Source organism: Lonchura striata, chromosome Z (genome assembly GCF_046129695.1).
Source record: "Lonchura striata isolate bLonStr1 chromosome Z, bLonStr1.mat, whole genome shotgun sequence".
Lineage (NCBI taxonomy): Eukaryota > Metazoa > Chordata > Aves > Passeriformes > Estrildidae > Lonchura > Lonchura striata.
The window spans coordinates 5403474-5423082 of NC_134642.1; the positions used below are offsets into that span (position 1 = coordinate 5403474).

Here is a 19609-nt window from a genome sequence, read left to right on the forward strand (position 1 = left end):
GACATTAACATTCAGACACAGTTAAAACATTCATTTGGGCTTAGAGGAGGCATTTAATACATCTTTGTAAAATACTCCCACCATCCTTACTACCACTTTGTTTAGTCTTTTCATTAAAAACATACTAATCCAGAAGCCTGCATTGGAAGAAAATAATCCCAAGGGCTTTGAAGCAGCCAGGATGGTACAACAGTGAAAAATCTGATACCCCAAGGCATAGTGTGGAAAAATCAATCAACAAACAAACAAACAAACACACAGAGCTATCTCAAGTGTGAAAGTCTTACCGTTTATCTAAAGGCAACATCCTGAGGAAAAATATAAAGAAACAGTCACCTCAAGGTTGTCAAACATTCACAGAAATCTTGGTTAAGAAACGTCTTCCTTATTATTGTTCCAAGTACAAGCTGCTAGCCCTGTCGTAAATTTTGGTCATGCCCCACCTGTGTTGGACACATCCTCTGTTTTAAATCTCGGGCATGCCCCACCTGCGTTGGGCACATCCTGTTGTAAATTTGGGCATGCCCCACCTGTGTTGGACACATCCTCTCCATCTGCCCTGTGACCCCCTCTCCACACAGCAGACTAACTTCCCATGTTGAGTTATGTCCAACACAAGAACTGCAAGGATAACACTGTTTGCTGTGTGTTGTAGAGTGTTTCTCTTTACTTTGGATAGGCATAGTTTCTTCACCACTCCCACCTCTGCCTTTTTACACTCCATCTTTTTTTTTTAGTGTCTGACTCTTTGGCCTTTCAGGGGCCCTTTCTTCCCATGTGCCATGTCAGCAGCAATTCCCAAACTCAACAATGACCTCCTCATATAAATGTTGAGATCAACTCCCAATCATTTCTGAACAGCTGTTTGCTGCAGCTTCACTCCTCTAATCCACATGCTGGTAAACACATTTTTAATCAATTAATTCTCCTGCTGCCTCTTCACAGCAAGCTGGCTACAAAGCTGGAAGGGATGCCACCTCTTGTACAGGTGCAGAAGAGAGAGAAATGTGCTCCAGCTGCCCTCACACAGCACTAATGTGCACAAATTGCCACTGGCTCCATTGGTTACCCCAACTGCAGGTCAGATCCAGACTGTAATGCACAAAGTACACATATGCTTCAGCTCAGGAAACCTTGAAACTAATGACTGCCAGGAGTCAGAAACAGGACAGTCAGCCACTGTAAAGCCACCTTTTTTCTGTTCTTATTTGCAGGAGCAACTGTCAGGGTTCAAATAAAAAACATTCAGCTGCAGAACTTGAAATACATTTGGTTTATTTCTTTCTAAAGTTTGTACATATACATATATCATTATACATATGTGAGATCCTTCAACAGGGTTGCTTGAGTTCAATGACAAAAATTATTGGGAAGCTTGCAGGCTCTTTGTTGCCCGTAAGCAACATTTATTCCAACTTATAAAAACACAGAGGAACAGAGTTATAGTCAGGAACATGGACACAAGAGAGAAATCTACTTTATATCTCACAGTTTCAATACATCAAAGGCAAATTATTTGTCTGTATACTGTAGGCTTACTTTATCAGCAATGATAAAATAGAAGAAAATATTTATATACAGTCACCTCAAGTGAAAAATAAAGCAATGTAAACTTAAATTCCAAAATATTATTTTAAATGATATAACAATATCCCCAAAAGTCCTTCTTCCAAGGGGAAGAGGACTGATTAAGTGCCTTCATTTATCAGGAAATGATCATTCTAGTACCAGATACATGAAGCAGATTAAGGGAGGGCATCCTGTGATACCTGTAGAAAAGAGTGACAACTCTGCTTCAGGAAAGCATCTCTGTGTAAGCAAGTATATGTTTGAGTCCTTATGGACATCAGCAGCACATGGAAAAATCTTCCCTGAACCAGGGCTTGACTTAAGTCTGCACAGCTCTGACTCCATCCACCTAGTATGCTTTTCTGGCCATGCCTATTCCCAGGGACAAAACACGGTGTCCTGATGGTAGGATGGTGTCAAACCTGAGATTATGACCTCCCCAAGAGTCAGAACAGCAAGTTCCATGCTGCTGGAAAAGATTTAACGGCTACCTCAATGTTGTTGCTTCACAGCAGACCAAGAAGTTACCACAAAGCGGTGAGACTGGGACTGTCTCTAGTGTATTACATGAAAAACACTCCAGCAATTCAGTGATTAGAGTAAACTGAATGCAAGGTTGCCAGAAAGGAAGTTCCTACACATCACAGAAGCAACTGAAGACCACCCAGAGGAAAGGTCTTGCAAGGACCATTGTCAGGTCCTGTAAGGTTAGTTCTGCACACAAGAGATGTATAAGGTGTATGTACACGCATGTGCAAAATGTTTTTCTGCATCACCACTGCTGAGAGTTACGCTTCCCATTGGCTACCAAACAACATTGACTAAAAATTCAGTCCTCTTTCTCAGCCTAAGGGAAAACAATAAAGCAACAGCTCAGGTGGAGGGTAAATGACATTTCTTAACCACAACTCTGAAACTGACAGTGCTCACCCACATATTCCCATCACCATGGAGGGTAGGAAACCCAAGGAAGAAGCCCAGTACCTAAATAAAAATTACAGGACTACAGGTTGCCCAGAGCAAAGTGACAGGGTGGTCTCCTTAATTTAATTCTGAGCTGCAGTTCATTCCCATCTCAGTTCTGCAAGGCGCAATCACTCTGGCTGTGATCCACAGAAGTGCAAAGGCTTCACTACTGAAGTTGCTCAAGTGCTTCAACCTAACTGCATGATAAAAACTCCAGGTACAAATCACACCCTCAGCTTTTGCTCTCTCTTTCTAAGAATAATGCAGATCATGCTCTTATTGTCCTTACTAGAATGCAATAGCTAGAATGCAATAGTAAAACTCACCAGGATTCCCTACATCGTTTTTCCTCAGACCAGAAACTTGTTAAAAGGTTGTTCAATGTTCTCAGAAGAAACCTCTGGAAGGCATAAGAGATGCCCAAGACAGATATTTCAGCCCTGCTGCTCTTCTCTTCCCTACTGATGAGCCACTCCTCTAGAAATTTGAACAGCTGTAGGAAAAAAAAAACCCTCACTACTGCTGTACAGCTGTATCTGTAGGAGACATCACAGGCACCTGTCCTTCTTGGACACTTTGCACATCATGTCCCTTTGCTGAATTTTCACAGAACAAGGTCAACATTTTCAGAAGTAAAGCTGTGTATTAGATCCCCAGAGCATGATTTTCAGAAGAAGTCAGCATGGATGCTCCTTGTACAGGCATCAGTTGATACAGACAGGGAGAAAGTCAGCCCAGTGTTAAACTAGCAGAAAATTCCACCCACGAGCTCTTGCTTAGACTCTCAAATACCTTGCTTTCAACATGCAAAACAGGCAGCCCCTGGTGGACACCACATGAAGATCAAGGCAGCTCAGAGTATACCTTAAATCTGCAAAAGCTCTGTTAGCTGTTTAACCTCATTTGAGAGCAATTAGAACAAGCATCCTAACAATGTTTGCAGCTGCTGAAGTGCTTTGACCAAGCAAGCCTCAGAAAAGAACAGCAGTTTCTGTACTGCTGAGCCACAGAAGCCATACTATACTTAGGAAATACACACATCTATAGGCATCACTTAAACATGTTCACCAAGTAATGTAAGTCTCAGTGTGTACCTCACACAGAGGAGTCATTTCAAAGTTTTTCAACAGCCAAAAAACTCTGTCCTTTTAGCCAAATTATAATTCTAGACTCAAGTAAGAGGACACAGTTGTTATGAATATGTACAAATTTTTAAAAAAACCCAACCACAACCCACCCTTGTTCTCATCCTACAGTCTTTCAGAATCTGACAGCTCTGAGTATGAGATTTTCATAAGTGTGTGAGTTAAGACTTATATTACCAGCAGAATTTGCCCTGTGTGGTGACATAGACTCAACTGCATTTATCTCCCTCTTCCCAGCAAGAGGCTAAGAGGAGTTGGAGGATTTTGTGTCAAACAAGTCTTCACGGCAGCTTAGCTAGTTGCTCTGTCACTACACCATGATACTCAACTGGCCCAAGATGAAACTTTGCCTGTTTAGACAAAAATTATCTTCTTGTGCTAGTCTCATTTAGGTGAGTTACAGACAGGATCACTGCTAGAGTGGCTACCAATTACAATTGTTTACGTCAGAGAAAAATCCTGCCCTTGTGGTCTGCTGCACTTTCAATGCTTGTATTGCTAAGTGATGTACCTTTATTGGTCCAAATAAACCTCTGGCCTGTACCCCAGCTGGTTCCTGGCTCGCTTTAAAAGCAGATGCCATGGGAGGTCCCTCACTGATTAAACATCTGTAACTTTTATGGAATAATTAAGTGTTCAAAGGCAGGCAAGAGAGAATGCCTTGGACTAGCCTAAATTTGCTCCTTCTGACCACAAGGGCAAGGTCAGGTCAATGGTCCAACCTTTATGAAAGTTTCTTGCTTGCATTTGGTAAGGGGTGGGCTCTAATAAATAATTAAAACCCAACCTTAATTCAGCTAATAAAATATTGGAGCAAGGGCCATTCTCTCAGGCAAGGCTGCGCCTGCTTCCTTTCAATGTTCCACTATATGTTGCCATCAGCAGAGCAGATATTCCCAGATGGCATCCAGACTGTTTCCAAGGACCTCTCCTCTCTCCTCTCATTTAAACCAGTCTTCTCACAAAGGGACTGTGGTAACCCTGGATAAGGGAACTGCTGTCACAAGGGAGAAAAGCAGCAAGTGCTAAAGACAGCTCCTCAAGCAGCACAGATTAGAGGGAAAAGAAAACCAGCATTTCTCATTACCTCCAACACCAAGGGCTGTGCTAGAGCTCACAGTCTCCAGCAGGTGACCAGCCACGGAGGGTGGCACTGGCTTTTTCAGACAGTATCATCATTGTCCTGTGCATTGATGCTCAGCTCAGGTGGTGGCATTTCTCTAAAGGCTGACAAAGCCTCTTCTTCTGGAGCTCAGGTCTCCACAGTGAAGCTCCAGGTGAAGCAATCTACTATTCTACACCTATGCTCTTGATGGGAGAGAGGAGAGGCTAGACATACTGCTTCTATATGCACTAAAAATATCCTTTAAAAAGCACAAGCTGCACACTAGCTTTTTCTGAGACAGCTTCTATGGTTCATCCCTCTAGGAAGCCTAGATACCAGATGCTGAGAACACATGCTGGTGACCAATGATAGTGCACAGACAAGAAATGTGAACTTCTTAACTGGCCCCTCAGAGCAGATGTGATGTCCCAGAGCCTGGGGAGAGCAATACTGGAGAAAATTTAAACAAGCAGCAGATTGTTTAAAATTGCTTGGCATCAGATGTGTATACTGCCTTTGAACCTGCAGAAGCAGCCAGTGTTTCCAACAACCTGGGTACTAGAAGAGTAGGAATGTTGCAAGTATCTGGTCTAAGTGTGGGAAGGGGCACTTTGCATCTCTGCAGCATACAACTAGAGGATCACAGCAGTCTAAAATTCGGTCTCACACCTCCCAGCTATAACTGTGGCTGGAAACTCAGGCTACCGACAAGCAGAGTGAAAAAGCTGTTCACAGGGCCATTCAATGCAGCACTGCTTCAGAGAAGGTTTTCTCAATCCAAGATGGGAGAGTCAAATTTTCTGAATTTCTGCAAGCATGGAAGGAAACAGACCTGTTATACAGAAGCAGCTGAGGTGCTAAGATGACAGACAAGAGCAGCTTGTCAGAAAAGGAGGAGGAGCTGTCAGACTAACTGCAATAAGACCAAAATTCATTTAAAAATGGAGAATGCAGACACAGTAAGCAGTAAGCCATCTGCAGAAAAAAGCCTTTCAATTTTCAAGAAGAACACTGCCATACAATGCCTCCGAGTAGCCTGATGATAAACCTGTCATCTCTGACTTCTTCCACTGCCATAACCACATCTTCACTGAATGGCCTACTCTAGTCAAGCAAGAACCTCATTTCCCCATTGGAGAAAGGCAAAAGATCCTTTTCAAGCCAGAGGAGCAACCAGCCTTGTTATCTGAAGGCACTGGAGCTGTGAAAAGTCACTGAACAATTCCAGTCCCTGGAGGTCTGTTAGGACAAAGTCCCCCTCAAAGCAGGGCAGTGCAGATCACAGACTGCAACCTGGGAGCAGGTAGGGTCAGAGGGAAAGTATTTTAGTGAGGAGCTGTTACTAGATATTTGAAAGTTTCTGGTAACCATTTACAAGTGACTGGCTACAGATGAAAAACTGAGTCGGCAACACAGCTGAAAAGCACTCCTGCAAAACTGATGCATTAATCACTCTGCTGGATGACTTATCTCTCTACATCAACTAAAGACACAACATAAATACTGGATTTAGAAGCTGTAATCATGTTCACTGGTTCATGGGTAATTTATCTGCAAGATGCAGACAAACACACAGCTAGCCCAGGGAGTCTCTTTTGCAGCCACTGATGAACAAAATCTATCTGAAACAGTCCCCTGCATCGTGCTGAATCATAGAGGAGAGTATGGTTTTGGCTTCAAGAGAGTATTTCACCTGCTTTGGTTGCTGGGTGGGGAGAGGGGAAAGCAGTTTTCCCCTTCTCCATCAGCCCTCTGCTGTCAGGTGCAGACTAGTGGGGCCTGTTCCTGTCTCTCCTTCTTTAGTTGGGGATAGCAGTTCAGCCCCAGAAGCCAGCAACACTTCAGAGCCAGGTGGGTCCTCCCAAAACCACTGTCTGCACCTTGAGAAAGGGGAAGTAAGGAGGTGTCAGCCTTAGCCTGCTCCCCTCTTTGGATTCCCACTCCCTACATGCAGGCAGAGGCTTCGCCTGAGCAATGATAGCTCACTAGAGCAGGGAGGGTGACAAGGAAGGATGACACCTCACTGCATCACCAATGCAAAGGCTCTCCCACATGCACACATGCTCATGGCGGCCAGCCAGTAACTCCTTACATGGAGCACACCCAGGAAACTGCGGGCTGCTCCAGTGATTTGCAGCTCAAGTCCCAGAGGCAGGCTGGAAACCAGCAGAATATCCTTACTTGCTGCAACCAGAGCTCCTGAGTCGCTGCAGTAAAGCACTGATCTCCCCTAAAGGCAAATGTTTCAGCAAAGAAAGGCAGGGTGCAGGGTACCACACTAAGCTAGCTACCTGGTCAGACTCGTAATGGTGCTATTCAAGGAAATGCACCACTCCAACCACCTGAGAACCTGCCCTATCCTTTATAGTGTCACCAGGAGGGAAAAAAATTACAGTACTGACTGGTAGATGAACCTATTTGCAAGGGAGGGCAGAAGTCTTAGACTTTTGCAACAGGATCACATTTTTTTTCTTGTTCTCCAAAGTGTGCATTTCTACACAGGAGCCTGGGATGCTTATAAATTGTAAAGCAACAAAGGAAAATGACATTAATTAAAACTGTAGCAGAAACTATAAATTCTGGATAAACTGACTTGCACACCTCAGCAGTCTCAGCAAGACTGCTCTAAGCTCAACAAATGTTTAAAGACCAAAAAATGCAGTGGAAAAATTGCATTTGATACACTCAGATGAGACCCCCCAAAAAATCCTATCCGTTTACAAGCATACAAGGAAATAGATAATAAATAATGAAAAAAACCAGTATTTTTGCAGTTCACTTTTTGATTTTTCCTATTGCTTCAAATCATCTTTTCTGCAATGACTTTGAAGAGGAATTACCCAGTTTCTGTGTCAAAGCTGGAAAACAGGAGTAATTTCTTTTTGAGCTCAGCAATTTAGCTGGAATTTTCGGCAATGAAAATACATTTAAAGCCAGAGAAGAAGAAAGTTAAATGTCACCTCTTTGCCTTTTGAAGCATTGCACTCCATAAACACAAGAGGTTTGCCAAGCATGTTCTAGTCTGCCTTTAAAAAGATCATCTACTCAAACCAACCCTGACAGCAAAGCAGGGCCATTTATATATCTGCACCTTTTTTGGGTTTTGTTTCTGCTGCACATATTCCTATTGGTATTTAAAATAATTCAAGTAATGATGTACTGGTTCTGGCCAGGATGGTGTTAATTCATGCAGTAGCCCAGCAGGAGCATGGCTTGGTCTTGATGGTTATTCCATACCACCTCCTGTCATTTTCCAGGAACCAGAGAAGATACCCCTTCTACGTCGGGGTATTGGGAAGCAAGTGGTTAGGTATCGTTGGGTTCTGCGTGGTGAGCATTCTTGAACACTCTGGTTTTAATACTGTTGCTGTTTACCATTCATTTTCTTATCTCATTGCCTTTTCCAGTAAATTGTTGTTACCTCAATCTGTGATCTTTGCCTTTTATGCCTCTAATTCTCCTCTCCAGCCCACTGCAAGGATGGGGAGGGGAAGGAGGGAGTGATCAAGGGCCATATCGTTTGAGAGTCTCAGTGAGAACACTAAATACCACTCCTTAATCATAACAGAGGTCAAGTTTTCTTCCCAAAGGTGCATTCAGCATTCCCCAACTGAATTTCTTCCTCTGTTCTGCTTGTTCCTTTTCAACCTCCAAACCATGACAAGCAGCTGCAGAGATCTGTGTTTATCTCCCCTCCATGAGCTGTTGATCTACCACTCTTAAGTACTCCAAACAATCCCTCCCAATGAGCACAATCATGCATCTCAGCTGAGTCTCCCCACACAATAAGCTGCACCACATAATGTTGGCTGCAGCAGCAGAAGACACCTCTCATCTTCAAGAAGAGAACTGAATGTTAACTCCACCTCAGTCAGAATGCACAACTTCTGAAACCCCAGCACTTAGGAAGCACTGCCAATTTCTCAGGACTCTGCAGCTTTTAGCAACGTTGTCAAGGTTAGGAGCCAACCTCCTGACTTTTAGCACAGAGCGGCCACTCTCAGTGGCAGATGCCAGATGGATGCGCATCACTTGTGAGAACAGTCTCATCTGGCTTTGCTGCCAGGCTGCAGCTGCAAGGATCAATTTGCCCCAAAACTTCACATTTGAGAGTGTAACATCATGGTTACAGCCAACAGTCAGCACAACACCAGAAAAGCTGCTGCTTTGGTGGTACTTGGTACTGGAGGCAAGTCATGCAGTGCCTGTTAAGGGCCTTTTCTCTTTAATCACTACTAGTTCTGCTCATTGGACTGGCAGGTCAATAAAACTAGATTAATTGACTTGGACCCTTAGGAAGCCTGACAGAACACACATCCACTCAGACAGCAATTTTTTTGATGTGTGGCACTTTGACTACTTGGGCTGAAAGCACCAGAGCATTTCTAAACAGTCCTTGCATGGATCTTGACATTTCTCTATGCATCAAGAATTGCATTCAACAAGAAGGCTGTCCTGTGCCAGGCATAACAGAATGAACAGCAAGAAGCAATTTTCAACTGGCCCTCAACATTATCTCCCAAGGCGCTCTGTGGTAAAGGCCAGTTTGGTAGTACTACTTCATACAGAGAAAAGCTGACACCAAATGGAAGAGACCTGTCCAAGCTCACCCTGTGGGCCAGTACAAAAATTGAGATTAAAACTCAGTAACAGAGCCATGACACTGCCCAGACAAGAGGGGCTAGGAAGCAGGAAAATTATTTCTATGTCATCTTTCTGTTGTCTGTGCCTGAAAACTGCTGGTCACTCCAAAGGTCTATGGCACAAACAGGGGTCTTTCAGGTATGGAAAGACCTACCCATGGTGGTCTCTCTCAGACATGTGCTCCCCTTGGAAAGCCTGGTACAGGGTATGCAGGAACTGTGAGCAGGCACCAGCCTCTTCCACCTATATATCAGCTAAAGAAGGAAAATGGAGAACTGAGGAGAATCCCATTCTGAAGAAAAAAGGCCAAGTGCTTTGTCACTATGAGAGGAATTGAAAGCAGCTCTCTGTGCACACCAACAAGGAAACCCCTTGAAGGGGAAGCAACAGGACACAATATATCATAAGGCTCTATATAGCAGCTAAGTGAGAGCGTATAGTTAAAAACTACACAGAGGCCCTTTGTCTTTAATATATATAATTAATATATAATGCTAATGGCTGACATCTACAGCAGCCTTCTCTGCAAATAAATGTGAAGCCCAGATAGCCATTCCAACTGGGTAATCCTTAATCTTCCTGACTGCAGAGACAGCATGGGTTTGGATGCCTTCCAGCCTGCAAACTCAGGAGAAGGCTCTCTGCTTGGAAGGAAGCAAACAAATTATTCCAATGCCGTCATCTCAGCATTGCCAGAGGTTTCCAGGTTTCATTCCTTTACACTCGTGAAGTGTCCAGGGTCAATGCAGTAACAAGAAGCAACAGTGACTATTTACTGTACCACCTGCTGCTAAGTACCAGTACCAACAAGCCCCATATTGTCAGGAAACTAGTGTTCCCAGCACCCTAGCCTCTAGTTAGCCTTCTGCAGCCGCATGTTTGCACAGCTTTTCTCACAGCTACAGCTCACATTCACAGCACTGCAGCACTTGTCCAGTTATTTTTCCCACCTACCACGTAAATAAAGTGACAAGTGACTTGAGAGATGAAAGCCACATGCCGATGGGAGGAGATAAATGGGGAGGAGACAGAATAAACGTCACAGCACTCTATCCCTTCCCCAGCTCCTTTAGAAACAGAATAACACAAAAAAGTCCCGATGCTTCAATTGCTAAATGATAAATTAACAAAGCAAAGCAAAGCAGGAGCAAAGACATCTCCCACAATCTGCACAGAAACAGCAAAATATACAATAGAAAATGTCACTAACACCCCATTCAGGCAGATGCACTTATTTTTTGTGAATGACAGGTTATTAAATGAAAAAATTTTGACCACCAATACTTTGCTGCATGGCTGTTCCCCTAGTTGTCATTTCCACCCTAAGTAATCTTCTGCTTAATGCTGAGTGTTTCTGGCCTGTAGTCCTTCCTCTCTGAGACATTGCGTTTCACCTTGGCACTAACTGGAGACTCCTGATTCAAAGAAGGACTTGAGTGGGATTTCTTCAGTCCTGGTGCGTCGTTCTCTCCTCCGCTCAACAGCTCCTTCACCCCTTCTTTCAGCAGGCCAACATAGATCTCATAGCGGTTTTTCTGGGAAATGAAAAGAAAAGCCCAATCAGTCTGGAAGAAACTCTGCAGGAGCACATGAGAGACCACTTAATGCTTTCTGCTTGAAAGCCAGGAGCTCGACATGTATGCAAACAATGGAGCCTAATGTGGATATGAACAACAGTGGCTAATGTAAATTAAACAAAGAGGATTTCAGGCAGACTGAGGGCTGGGGTGCTGTGTATAGAGGCACTCAGTTCTGCAGCACACAAATTCCGACGCTCTGAGGAGTGGTGGCTCCCATTCCAAGTAACACCACCAAACAAAAGCTTGCTACTTCAGTCATGTTGAGACCAAAGTGGTGCTCACACACACTGAGATCCAATGTGCCCAGGCACACATGGAGATAAAGTGCACTAAACTAAGGGACAATAGAAATCCTGCCCTGCAGCAATCCTCCACTCCCACCAGCAGGTCCTGCTTCTGCTGCTTTTCTTATCCATGGGGGAGAAAACCAAAGTAGGGTCTAAGTTCAGACTGTACTAGCACACGGGAGAATCTTCTAAAAGGCCAGACCTTGACAAAAAGGAGCAGATGAGAAGGCTATGACAGCAGCCTGGCATGTTTCTCTGCTACATCACTCACAGGGAATGGTGAAGGTTGCTGTCTGTCCAGCACTTTTCAACTTGTATTTTTCAACTGGAAAAAGTTCACTTTACTCTCCCCTCTGCCCATTTGTTCTATTCCTTGCCTGGAGCAGGGTTTTCCCTCTCCAACAGGAAGATTTCATTCTGTTTGTTACAACTGCACCATTTTCCAAAAAAACAATTCAGCAAGGAAGAAAATGAGGGTACAGTAACAGAAGACCCCTGAAGGGTCTCAAAACCAGATGTTGGAGCAGGAGGTCATGAAAATAGAGCAATCCACTTCATAGGATTTATTTAAAAACCTGCCCCTGATATATCCACTAAAGACATGGTGCAGGCATTGTAATTACAGTGATCTCAGTGTGCTGGGAGTCAGGAAGGTGGATGTAAATATCTGTACTGATTGTTAAATTGTATTTGAAAGTAGCAGAACAGCAGCCAAGCTATGATGTTCCTGACAAAGGAAAAAGTATTTAAGAAAACATTTTACATTTTCTAATAAAATAATAAAGTTCTGGTAAAAACATTTATTTAAGGGCAGGAAGTCAAAAAGCTTGGTAACTGCGTTGAAGTGTGAAATATAAAGGGGGAAAAAAAAAGAAGAAAATGTGACTGGCTTTTGAAAATCCTTTGAATAAACAAACCCCGATAGAGGAGAATCATAACAGAATCCTCCTACAAATTAAATAAATAAGTATTCCTATGACTTCCATATCTGGAGATGGAGCTCCACAACGTGAGAGACAAACACATGAAGCAGGTAAGATGTGTCATTTAATAAAAATGGAAATGGAGAAACGGCAAGAAGAACTCTGACGATGATGCACTGAGCTGATGGATGATTCATCACAAGATGAACCAGACGCTTCTGTAAAAGGCCAGCCAGCGCTCTCACAGCTTGGGAACAGCGCAATATCATGAAATGGAGAGGGGGGCTTTACTGTTGTACAGATTTATGCTTTTACTGGTCCAGTAAACACCACCAGAGTCTCAAGACTCGGCAATCCGAATGGAAATCCAGGACCTGCGTCTGTGCAAATGGCCATTTTTCCCTTTATTTCTATTATAATTAATCAACACATTTCTACTTTGAATTCAAGCACAACAAAGTTGGTCTTTCAGTGACCTGACATTTCAAGTTAGGTAAATGCTAGTGGAAATCTTGTCTTGAAAGAAATTAATTTGGAAATTTCTGTCAAGAAATAAAACTACATAAGTTGAAACCATTCAAAAACTTCTGCAAAATTATCGCTAAAGAATGAATGCACATAATAAGGAAGTATGAGGTAGCCACACATCAGTATTCTGGCTTCACCTCTTACTTGACAGCACTCAAAAGATCTTTCTATAATTATAAATTTTCTGCAATAAGCAACAATTTTTTGCAATCTGATGCAGTACTTTCTCAGAGAGAAGGTAATGAGAGCTGTTCTTTCCATGGTGTGTATATGCAAAGACACCATCAAAAACAAATGCTACTGGATGTATACCTGAACAAGGACCAGTTACCTCCTGGTTCACCTCCCCTCCATCTCATTGTCTTTTGTCAGGAACAAGAACGTAGGCATCACCAGTGTGTAAACAAAAACAAATTGTACAGAAAAGGAAAATGGCATCTTCCTTCCTGGTACAATGCTACCTTAGGGATGCACAGGCCCTTTGGGTGTGTTTCCCAAGATGTATCAGCATGGCCTTTTGTACACAGACACAAGGTTTAGGCTGCTGTCTCAGCCTGCAAGGGACAGTTAAAAAATCCTATCTCACATGCCCCTTGCCTTTTTCATTTAACCTCATGCAGCAAGCTCTTTCACCACTCCTATCAACCCTGACAGGGCATTGTTCTAAAGGGAAGCTTTCCATTCACAAAATTTCCATTCACAATTTTAATACAATTCAACATTTAGGTTTGGTTTGGGATTTTTACTGCCTCACAGAATAACAAAATAAATTGAGTTGGAAGGGGACCACAAGGATAACCAGTCCAATTCCTAGCCCTGCACAGGATCATCCACAAGAATCACACCATGTACCTGAGAGCATTGTCCAAATGCTTCTTGAACTCTTGTCAGGCTGGTGCTGTGATCATTTATTTCCCTGGGGACCCTGTGTCCAACCACCCTCTGGGTGAAGAAGAACCTCTCTCCAACGTCCAGCCTAAATCTCCCCTGACACAACTTCAGGCCATTCCCACACAGACAGATCAGTGCCTCTCCCTCCTCTTCCCCTCACAAGAAAGTTGTTGACTGCAATGAGGTCCCCCCTCCGTCCCTCTCCACCAGGCTGAACAAACCAAGGGACCTCAGCTGCTCCTCATAGGGATTCCCCTTAAGGCCCTCCATAATCTTCACTGCCCTCCTTTGGAGGCTTTGTGGTTTCATATCTTTCTTATACTGAGGGGCCCAAAACTGCACCCAGCACTTGAGGTGAGGCTGCCCCAGCTCAGAGCAGAGCAGGACAATCCCCTCTCTTGCCCAGCTGGTGATGCTGTGCCTGATGCACCCCAGGACAGAGCTGGCCCTCCTGGCTCCCAGGGCACTGCTGGCTCATGTTCAACTTGCCCTCGACCAGGACTCCCAGATCCCTTTCCATGGCACTGCTCTCCATTTCCTCATTCCCAGGTGGCCCACACACCCAGGGTTGCCACATCCCAGATGCAGAATCCAGCACTTTCCCTTGTTGAACTTCACACAGTTGGTGATTGCCCAGACCTCTGATTTGTGAAGGCCTCTCTGCAGGGCCTCCTTGCCTTCAAGGGAGTCAACAGTTTCTCTTGGTTCTGTATCATCTGAGAACTTGCTTAGTATCCCTTCCAGTCCTGTGTCCAAGTAATTTATGAAGATGTTCAAGAACACAGGGCTAAGGATGGAGCCCCCTGGAACCCCACTAGTGACAGGTCACACCAGTCTGATGTCACCCCATTCACTGTTGCCCTTTTTGACTGACCCATGAGCAGCTGCTCACCCACCACATGGTGTGTTTATCCATCTGTGGGCTGCACATTTTCTCCAGAAGGGTCCTGAGAGAGACAATATCAAAAGCTTTATGAAATAAAAGAAAGATTGCATTAACTGGCTTCTGTTGATTAACTAAGTGGGTTATCCTGTCATACAAGGAAACCAGGTTGGACAAGCCTGACTTTCCTCTCATGGAAAATGTGATGATGGTCCCAGTGTCCTCCAGGTGTTTTCCAGTACTCCCCAGAATAATTTTCTGCAATTTTACCAGGCACTGAAGTGAGACTGACAGACCTGTAGTTTCCAGTGACATCCTTTTTGCCCTTTTTGGAAATTGGGAAAACATTAGATAGTTTCCAGCCAATTGGGATCTATCCAGATTTTTCAAATATCATCAAGAGTAGTTTCATGATGACATCAGAAAACTGTTTGAGGTTTCTTGGATGAATCTCATTAGGCCCCATATATTTGCAGGGATCCACCTGGAACAGCTGATCCCACACAACTTCAAGGTTAGATGGAAGCTGCTCATTCTCATAGTCATGGTCCTTCTGCTCAGGGCACTGAGATCCCCCTGGTTTGCCACCCATATTGCAGACAGAGGCAAAAACTGCATTAAATACCTCTGCCTTGTCCATGTCCCTGTTTGTGAGATGACTATCTTAATCCTGTAAGAGGCTGATACTATTTCTACACTGCCTTTTGCCATTACTATATTTCAAAACACTCTTTTTATTGACACTCTTTTTAAAACACTCATTTTATCCCCCATAGTTCTGGCCAGATGCAACTGAAATTGAGATTTGGCTACATGAATTTTCTTGTTACAATGGTGAGAAGCACCTCTCTCTGTATTCTTCCCTTGCCACTTAACCTTGCTTCCACTCAGCATAAACCTTACTTTTTTGCCTTAGCTCCAGAAGATCTCGGTTAGCCTTCTGCCTCATCTGTTTGACTTCCAACATTTGGGAATTGCCTGCTTTCATGACCCTTGGAATGGTGTCTTGGTAGTTCAACATGGTCTGTGAAATCTGTGCTTACTGTGAAGGTAACACAGCAGAGCAAACCAGCACCCTGAATTACCATTTCTCCCATGTAACTGAAGCTGTTTCCACAACTTGGCTGCTTAGATGAGCACTCGTGCAGAGCTGATCACTAATCTGAACTGCACAGCTCAAATGCTGTTCAAGACTCTCACTCGTGAAGAGGACACCTTTTGTTTCCTGGGCTATACTGGTTCTGATTTGTACTGAGGTACCTGAGAAATATCCTTAAAAGATAAAGGATGTTATCCCTGATAAATTCACAGGAAACAAACAAAAAAAACCCACAACAATCTACTACCTCATCAATTTTTCTATAAACTTTTAACACTCCAGCCTACATTTCATCCTAACTCATCAAACTTCTCAAAGTGATAGAAAATAAACTTTATGTCAAGAACCCAAAGCTAAGAAAATGCTCGATCTTCCAAGTTTTACAAGATCCCCTCCAGAGAGAAAGTGTGTGGTTTACTCTACATCTGAGTTCTCTGTTCAAAACTAACTGACACTGTGCCATTGATCACAATCCTTTGATCTCTATTGTTCACCTCACTGTCAACTTCCTAATCCACTTAATCCACGACTACAAGGTCGTTAGAGGTAACAATGTCAGAATTCTTGTCAAAGTAAAGAACAAGCAACAACCACTGCTCTCCCCTCTTCCATCACACCGAATATCACATCATAAAAGACTATCATGTTGGTCAGATTATGATTCCTCCTTCATAACGCCATGCTGATGGACATTGCAACAGCAAAGTGAAACTCAACACAGTGGTCACACAGTGGTTAACTTTCTGCAAAAGCAAAAGTATGCAATGATTTAAGTCCAGGAGTAAAAAGAGTCCCTCTAACAGAAACTGGCAGCATGGGGCAGAAGGCTTACTTCAGCTCTGGAGGCTTGTACTGTGTTGCCTCCAGCATCAGCTCTGGTGGTCTCATCTGTCTTATCTGCTCTTCCTCTTTCTCAGACTATGTATTTTCCTTGCCAGGCAGTGCCTATTTAGAGTAGGATCCTTTCAGACCCAAGGCAACATTGACTTGCAGTCCTGGGGGAAAAAGCTCAAAGGTGTAGTCATAACAAATACCAGTCATCTGCTGGGTTGCCCATTCATTCCTACAGTCCTAAAACATGGCATTCACCATTATAGATAAAAGCTGCTGTCAGATACTTAAAACAATCCCCTAATGCATCTGCCTAAGTTGCATCACTCAACCCTGTGATCTTTATTCTACCATATTCCTTCTCATCCTGACATCCATTTCAACACAAACAGCTCTGATGAGGGAGGCATGCCTATGACAATAACTCCAGCACATCACTTCCTTCACAACCTACCAATGGAAGACAATTACCATTATCTGCATTCCTGCAGAACACAGTCATTCTTTAGAGACTGAGGTTCCAATACTCTAGGCAACACAGTTTTACAACATGAGACACTTTGTACATGAAGATCTTTAAATCTCTTAATCAAGAAGGACAGGAGTCTTATTTCTATCCTCCATGTTACAGACTGGGAGCTAAATTCACCAAGGAAGTTCTCACCAGAAAGAAGAACCATATCCCAGCATCTGCAATTGCTGTGACTTTTCTGCCTAGCAAGAACACACTTCCTGGGGAAGTAAAGTGAAAAATGCAAATATAAGACCATCCACACCTAAGAAGTAAAAGTAATAAGGTTTCCCACATATACCTCAAACTCCAGATAGTGGTCCTTCAGTTTGTAATCATCTACTTCCTTGCCTTTGAGCTTCTTGTCAGGAGGATAGGAGCGATGTTCAGCAAGCTCAGTGGAGATCTGCTTCAGCTTAGCTTCATGGGACTTCAGCTGTTCATCCTTCAGAAACACATTAGGCACTTAAGTGACAGAATCTAAAATATCCAGTCAGCAAAAAAAATTAGAAAGGTTCCTGTACAATAATACCTCATAGTTTCTTTTTCTTAGATTGGTAAGGTCTGCCATCCCAGAGCACTGCTACCAAAGGCACGCTCTCTCAAAGGCACTCAAAGTGGCCAAGCTTGCAGAAAAACTCAGCAGCTAGCAGATGCCACTGGGAAGGAGAGCAAACTTGTCATCCATTGCCTTGCTGTGAGCAACAGAAGCAGCTTGCTGCCGAGCAATACTGACAACATGACACTTTTGCTTTAACACTTCTTTTGTATATTAATTAAGACTGTTGTGTATGCAGACAAACTAAGGGCAGAATGAGACAGGTGAAGGCCCTGCCTCAGGTCATTACAATGTAAAAGGAATTCCTTTCAGGATAGAAAGTCATAGAGCCAGGGCCCCTCCTTCTATTTCTGCACTGCCAAAAGCTCTCTGGTGTGTGGTTTGTATTTGTTTAGAATAATACAATGCATTCAGAAGAGGAAGGGCTGTCCAGACCCCAAAAAGTATCTCATTTTGCTAAGCTGCTACCAGCTTTTATCCCACTGTGCAGTCAGAGAAAGTGAGGAGCTGCTACTCCCACTTTCTAGGCAATTTCCTTTATGATAATCCCAGGCCCACTCACTTCCTCCAGTCCATCTGTCAGCTAACCTTCCCTCATCTCAGGTTTCCATCTCCTGCAGGATGGCCTTCTGTCCATTTCTAGGCTTGGATCTGAAATCATGTTTGAATTAGGTAAGTCCAAAATAGACACATGATCATGCAGATATTGGTGAATTAGCCAAGAGGTAGTACCCAGGTGTAAGCACCTCACCTCAGAGGATGGAACAGCTGCCAGTGCTGTCCTTCAGTGGTGGGGTTCTGAGCACAGCCCACAGCTCAGATGAAGCCCACAGCTTCAAGCTTAGCTCAGAAATGCCTGCAATGCACTGAGTCACGCTGGGGACTGAGCATCTTGGCTCACTGAGCTGGAGCTGCGGAAAACAGCAGCAAGGGGGGAAACTTCTGAGACCCAACTAATCTTGTGTTTCAATTCTTTTGCAGGAGTACTGAAGAGAGAAACATGTGGGATAATTTGCCTCTGCCTAAACATGGTAGGGTTCTAAAGAAAGAATTTGCCAAAAATTCTTGTTGCTGTTAGTTACTACCCTAAATGTGCATGCTTGCTCATCAGTGCCCTCACTCTTTATGTTCTGCTGATTCCCTGGTCCCAGGGACATCCTGTGGTAGTGAGTTCTACAGCCTGATGACAGGAGGTCTTTGAGCAGCTATTAATACAGCACTTGTCATTTCCAGGGCACCAGCTTTGGAGCTTTTGTGTGTGCTGCGCATATTCAGAAAAAAAGAAAAAACGCAACACCCTAGTAGGTCTTTTCTAGACTGGTTGCTCCTTTATATATGGCTTTGTCATATCCCTCTTTGGCTGGACTAACCAAGATCATACACTGCTCTGCTTTTGAAAGAAAATCTGGTACAATGATCTTGCACAACCTGTCATCATGTCCAGCCTCTCTTCCTTACCCATGCTAGGTCCTCACTGCAACTCAACTTCTGGCTGGGCAGGAACAGACTGCTTTGAAGAAGTAGTGTCCATCATGATTCATCCCATAAAATCCTAAACATCAACCACAGGCATCTGACAATTTGTATTTTTTTTAATGAGAAACAGCCTGCTGGCAGGTTTTCCACAGTGACAGATGAAAGCAGACATGTTTCTACTTCCCTTTGAATTTATCTATTTTGAACACTTAACATTCTTCTGCTTGCCGAAAACAGCTTATCTTATTCCACTTTTCATGTCTCTCCTTCTTCAAGATACAAACCACAGGGTTGTGATCTATCATTTCCCTTTCCAGATTAAATGGAAACAGTGAGACTAGAAAACAACATGCTAAATGGAACAATCATACAGAACAACAAGTAAAAAAGTTTCCCTTGGTGACTGGAGGTAAATTATGGAAGCCTCATACTGTATTTTTAAAAAGGTATGCATGAGCAAAAACTAAAACCAAAAGGATGAAACAAGTTAGTATCATTTTTTTTACATAACATGCCTTAAACTTTAGCCCAGAACAAAACGTGCTAAGTCAGTAACCACGCTGTAAGAAGAAAGGCTACTGTCATGGAGAGAGAAAAAGCACAAGCAACCTA

The 19609-nt window shown here is 43.4% G+C and overlaps 1 protein-coding gene across 8 annotated transcripts in view; it reads right to left on the bottom strand.

Moving 5' to 3' along the window:
* Positions 1-1250: 1250 nt before the first annotated feature.
* PSD3 (pleckstrin and Sec7 domain containing 3) overlaps positions 1251-19609 on the bottom strand; it is a 119205-nt gene continuing 100846 nt past the window's right edge. For all 8 annotated transcript variants that reach the window (XM_021534829.3, XM_021534826.3, XM_021534828.2 and 5 more), the window contains 2 exons: positions 17264-17407; positions 1251-10964 (listed from right to left, as the gene is read on the bottom strand). In XM_021534829.3, the coding sequence (XP_021390504.2) occupies positions 10752-10964; positions 17264-17407 (357 nt within the window). In that variant the 3' untranslated portion in view covers positions 1251-10751. The remainder of the gene's footprint in view (positions 10965-17263; positions 17408-19609) is intronic.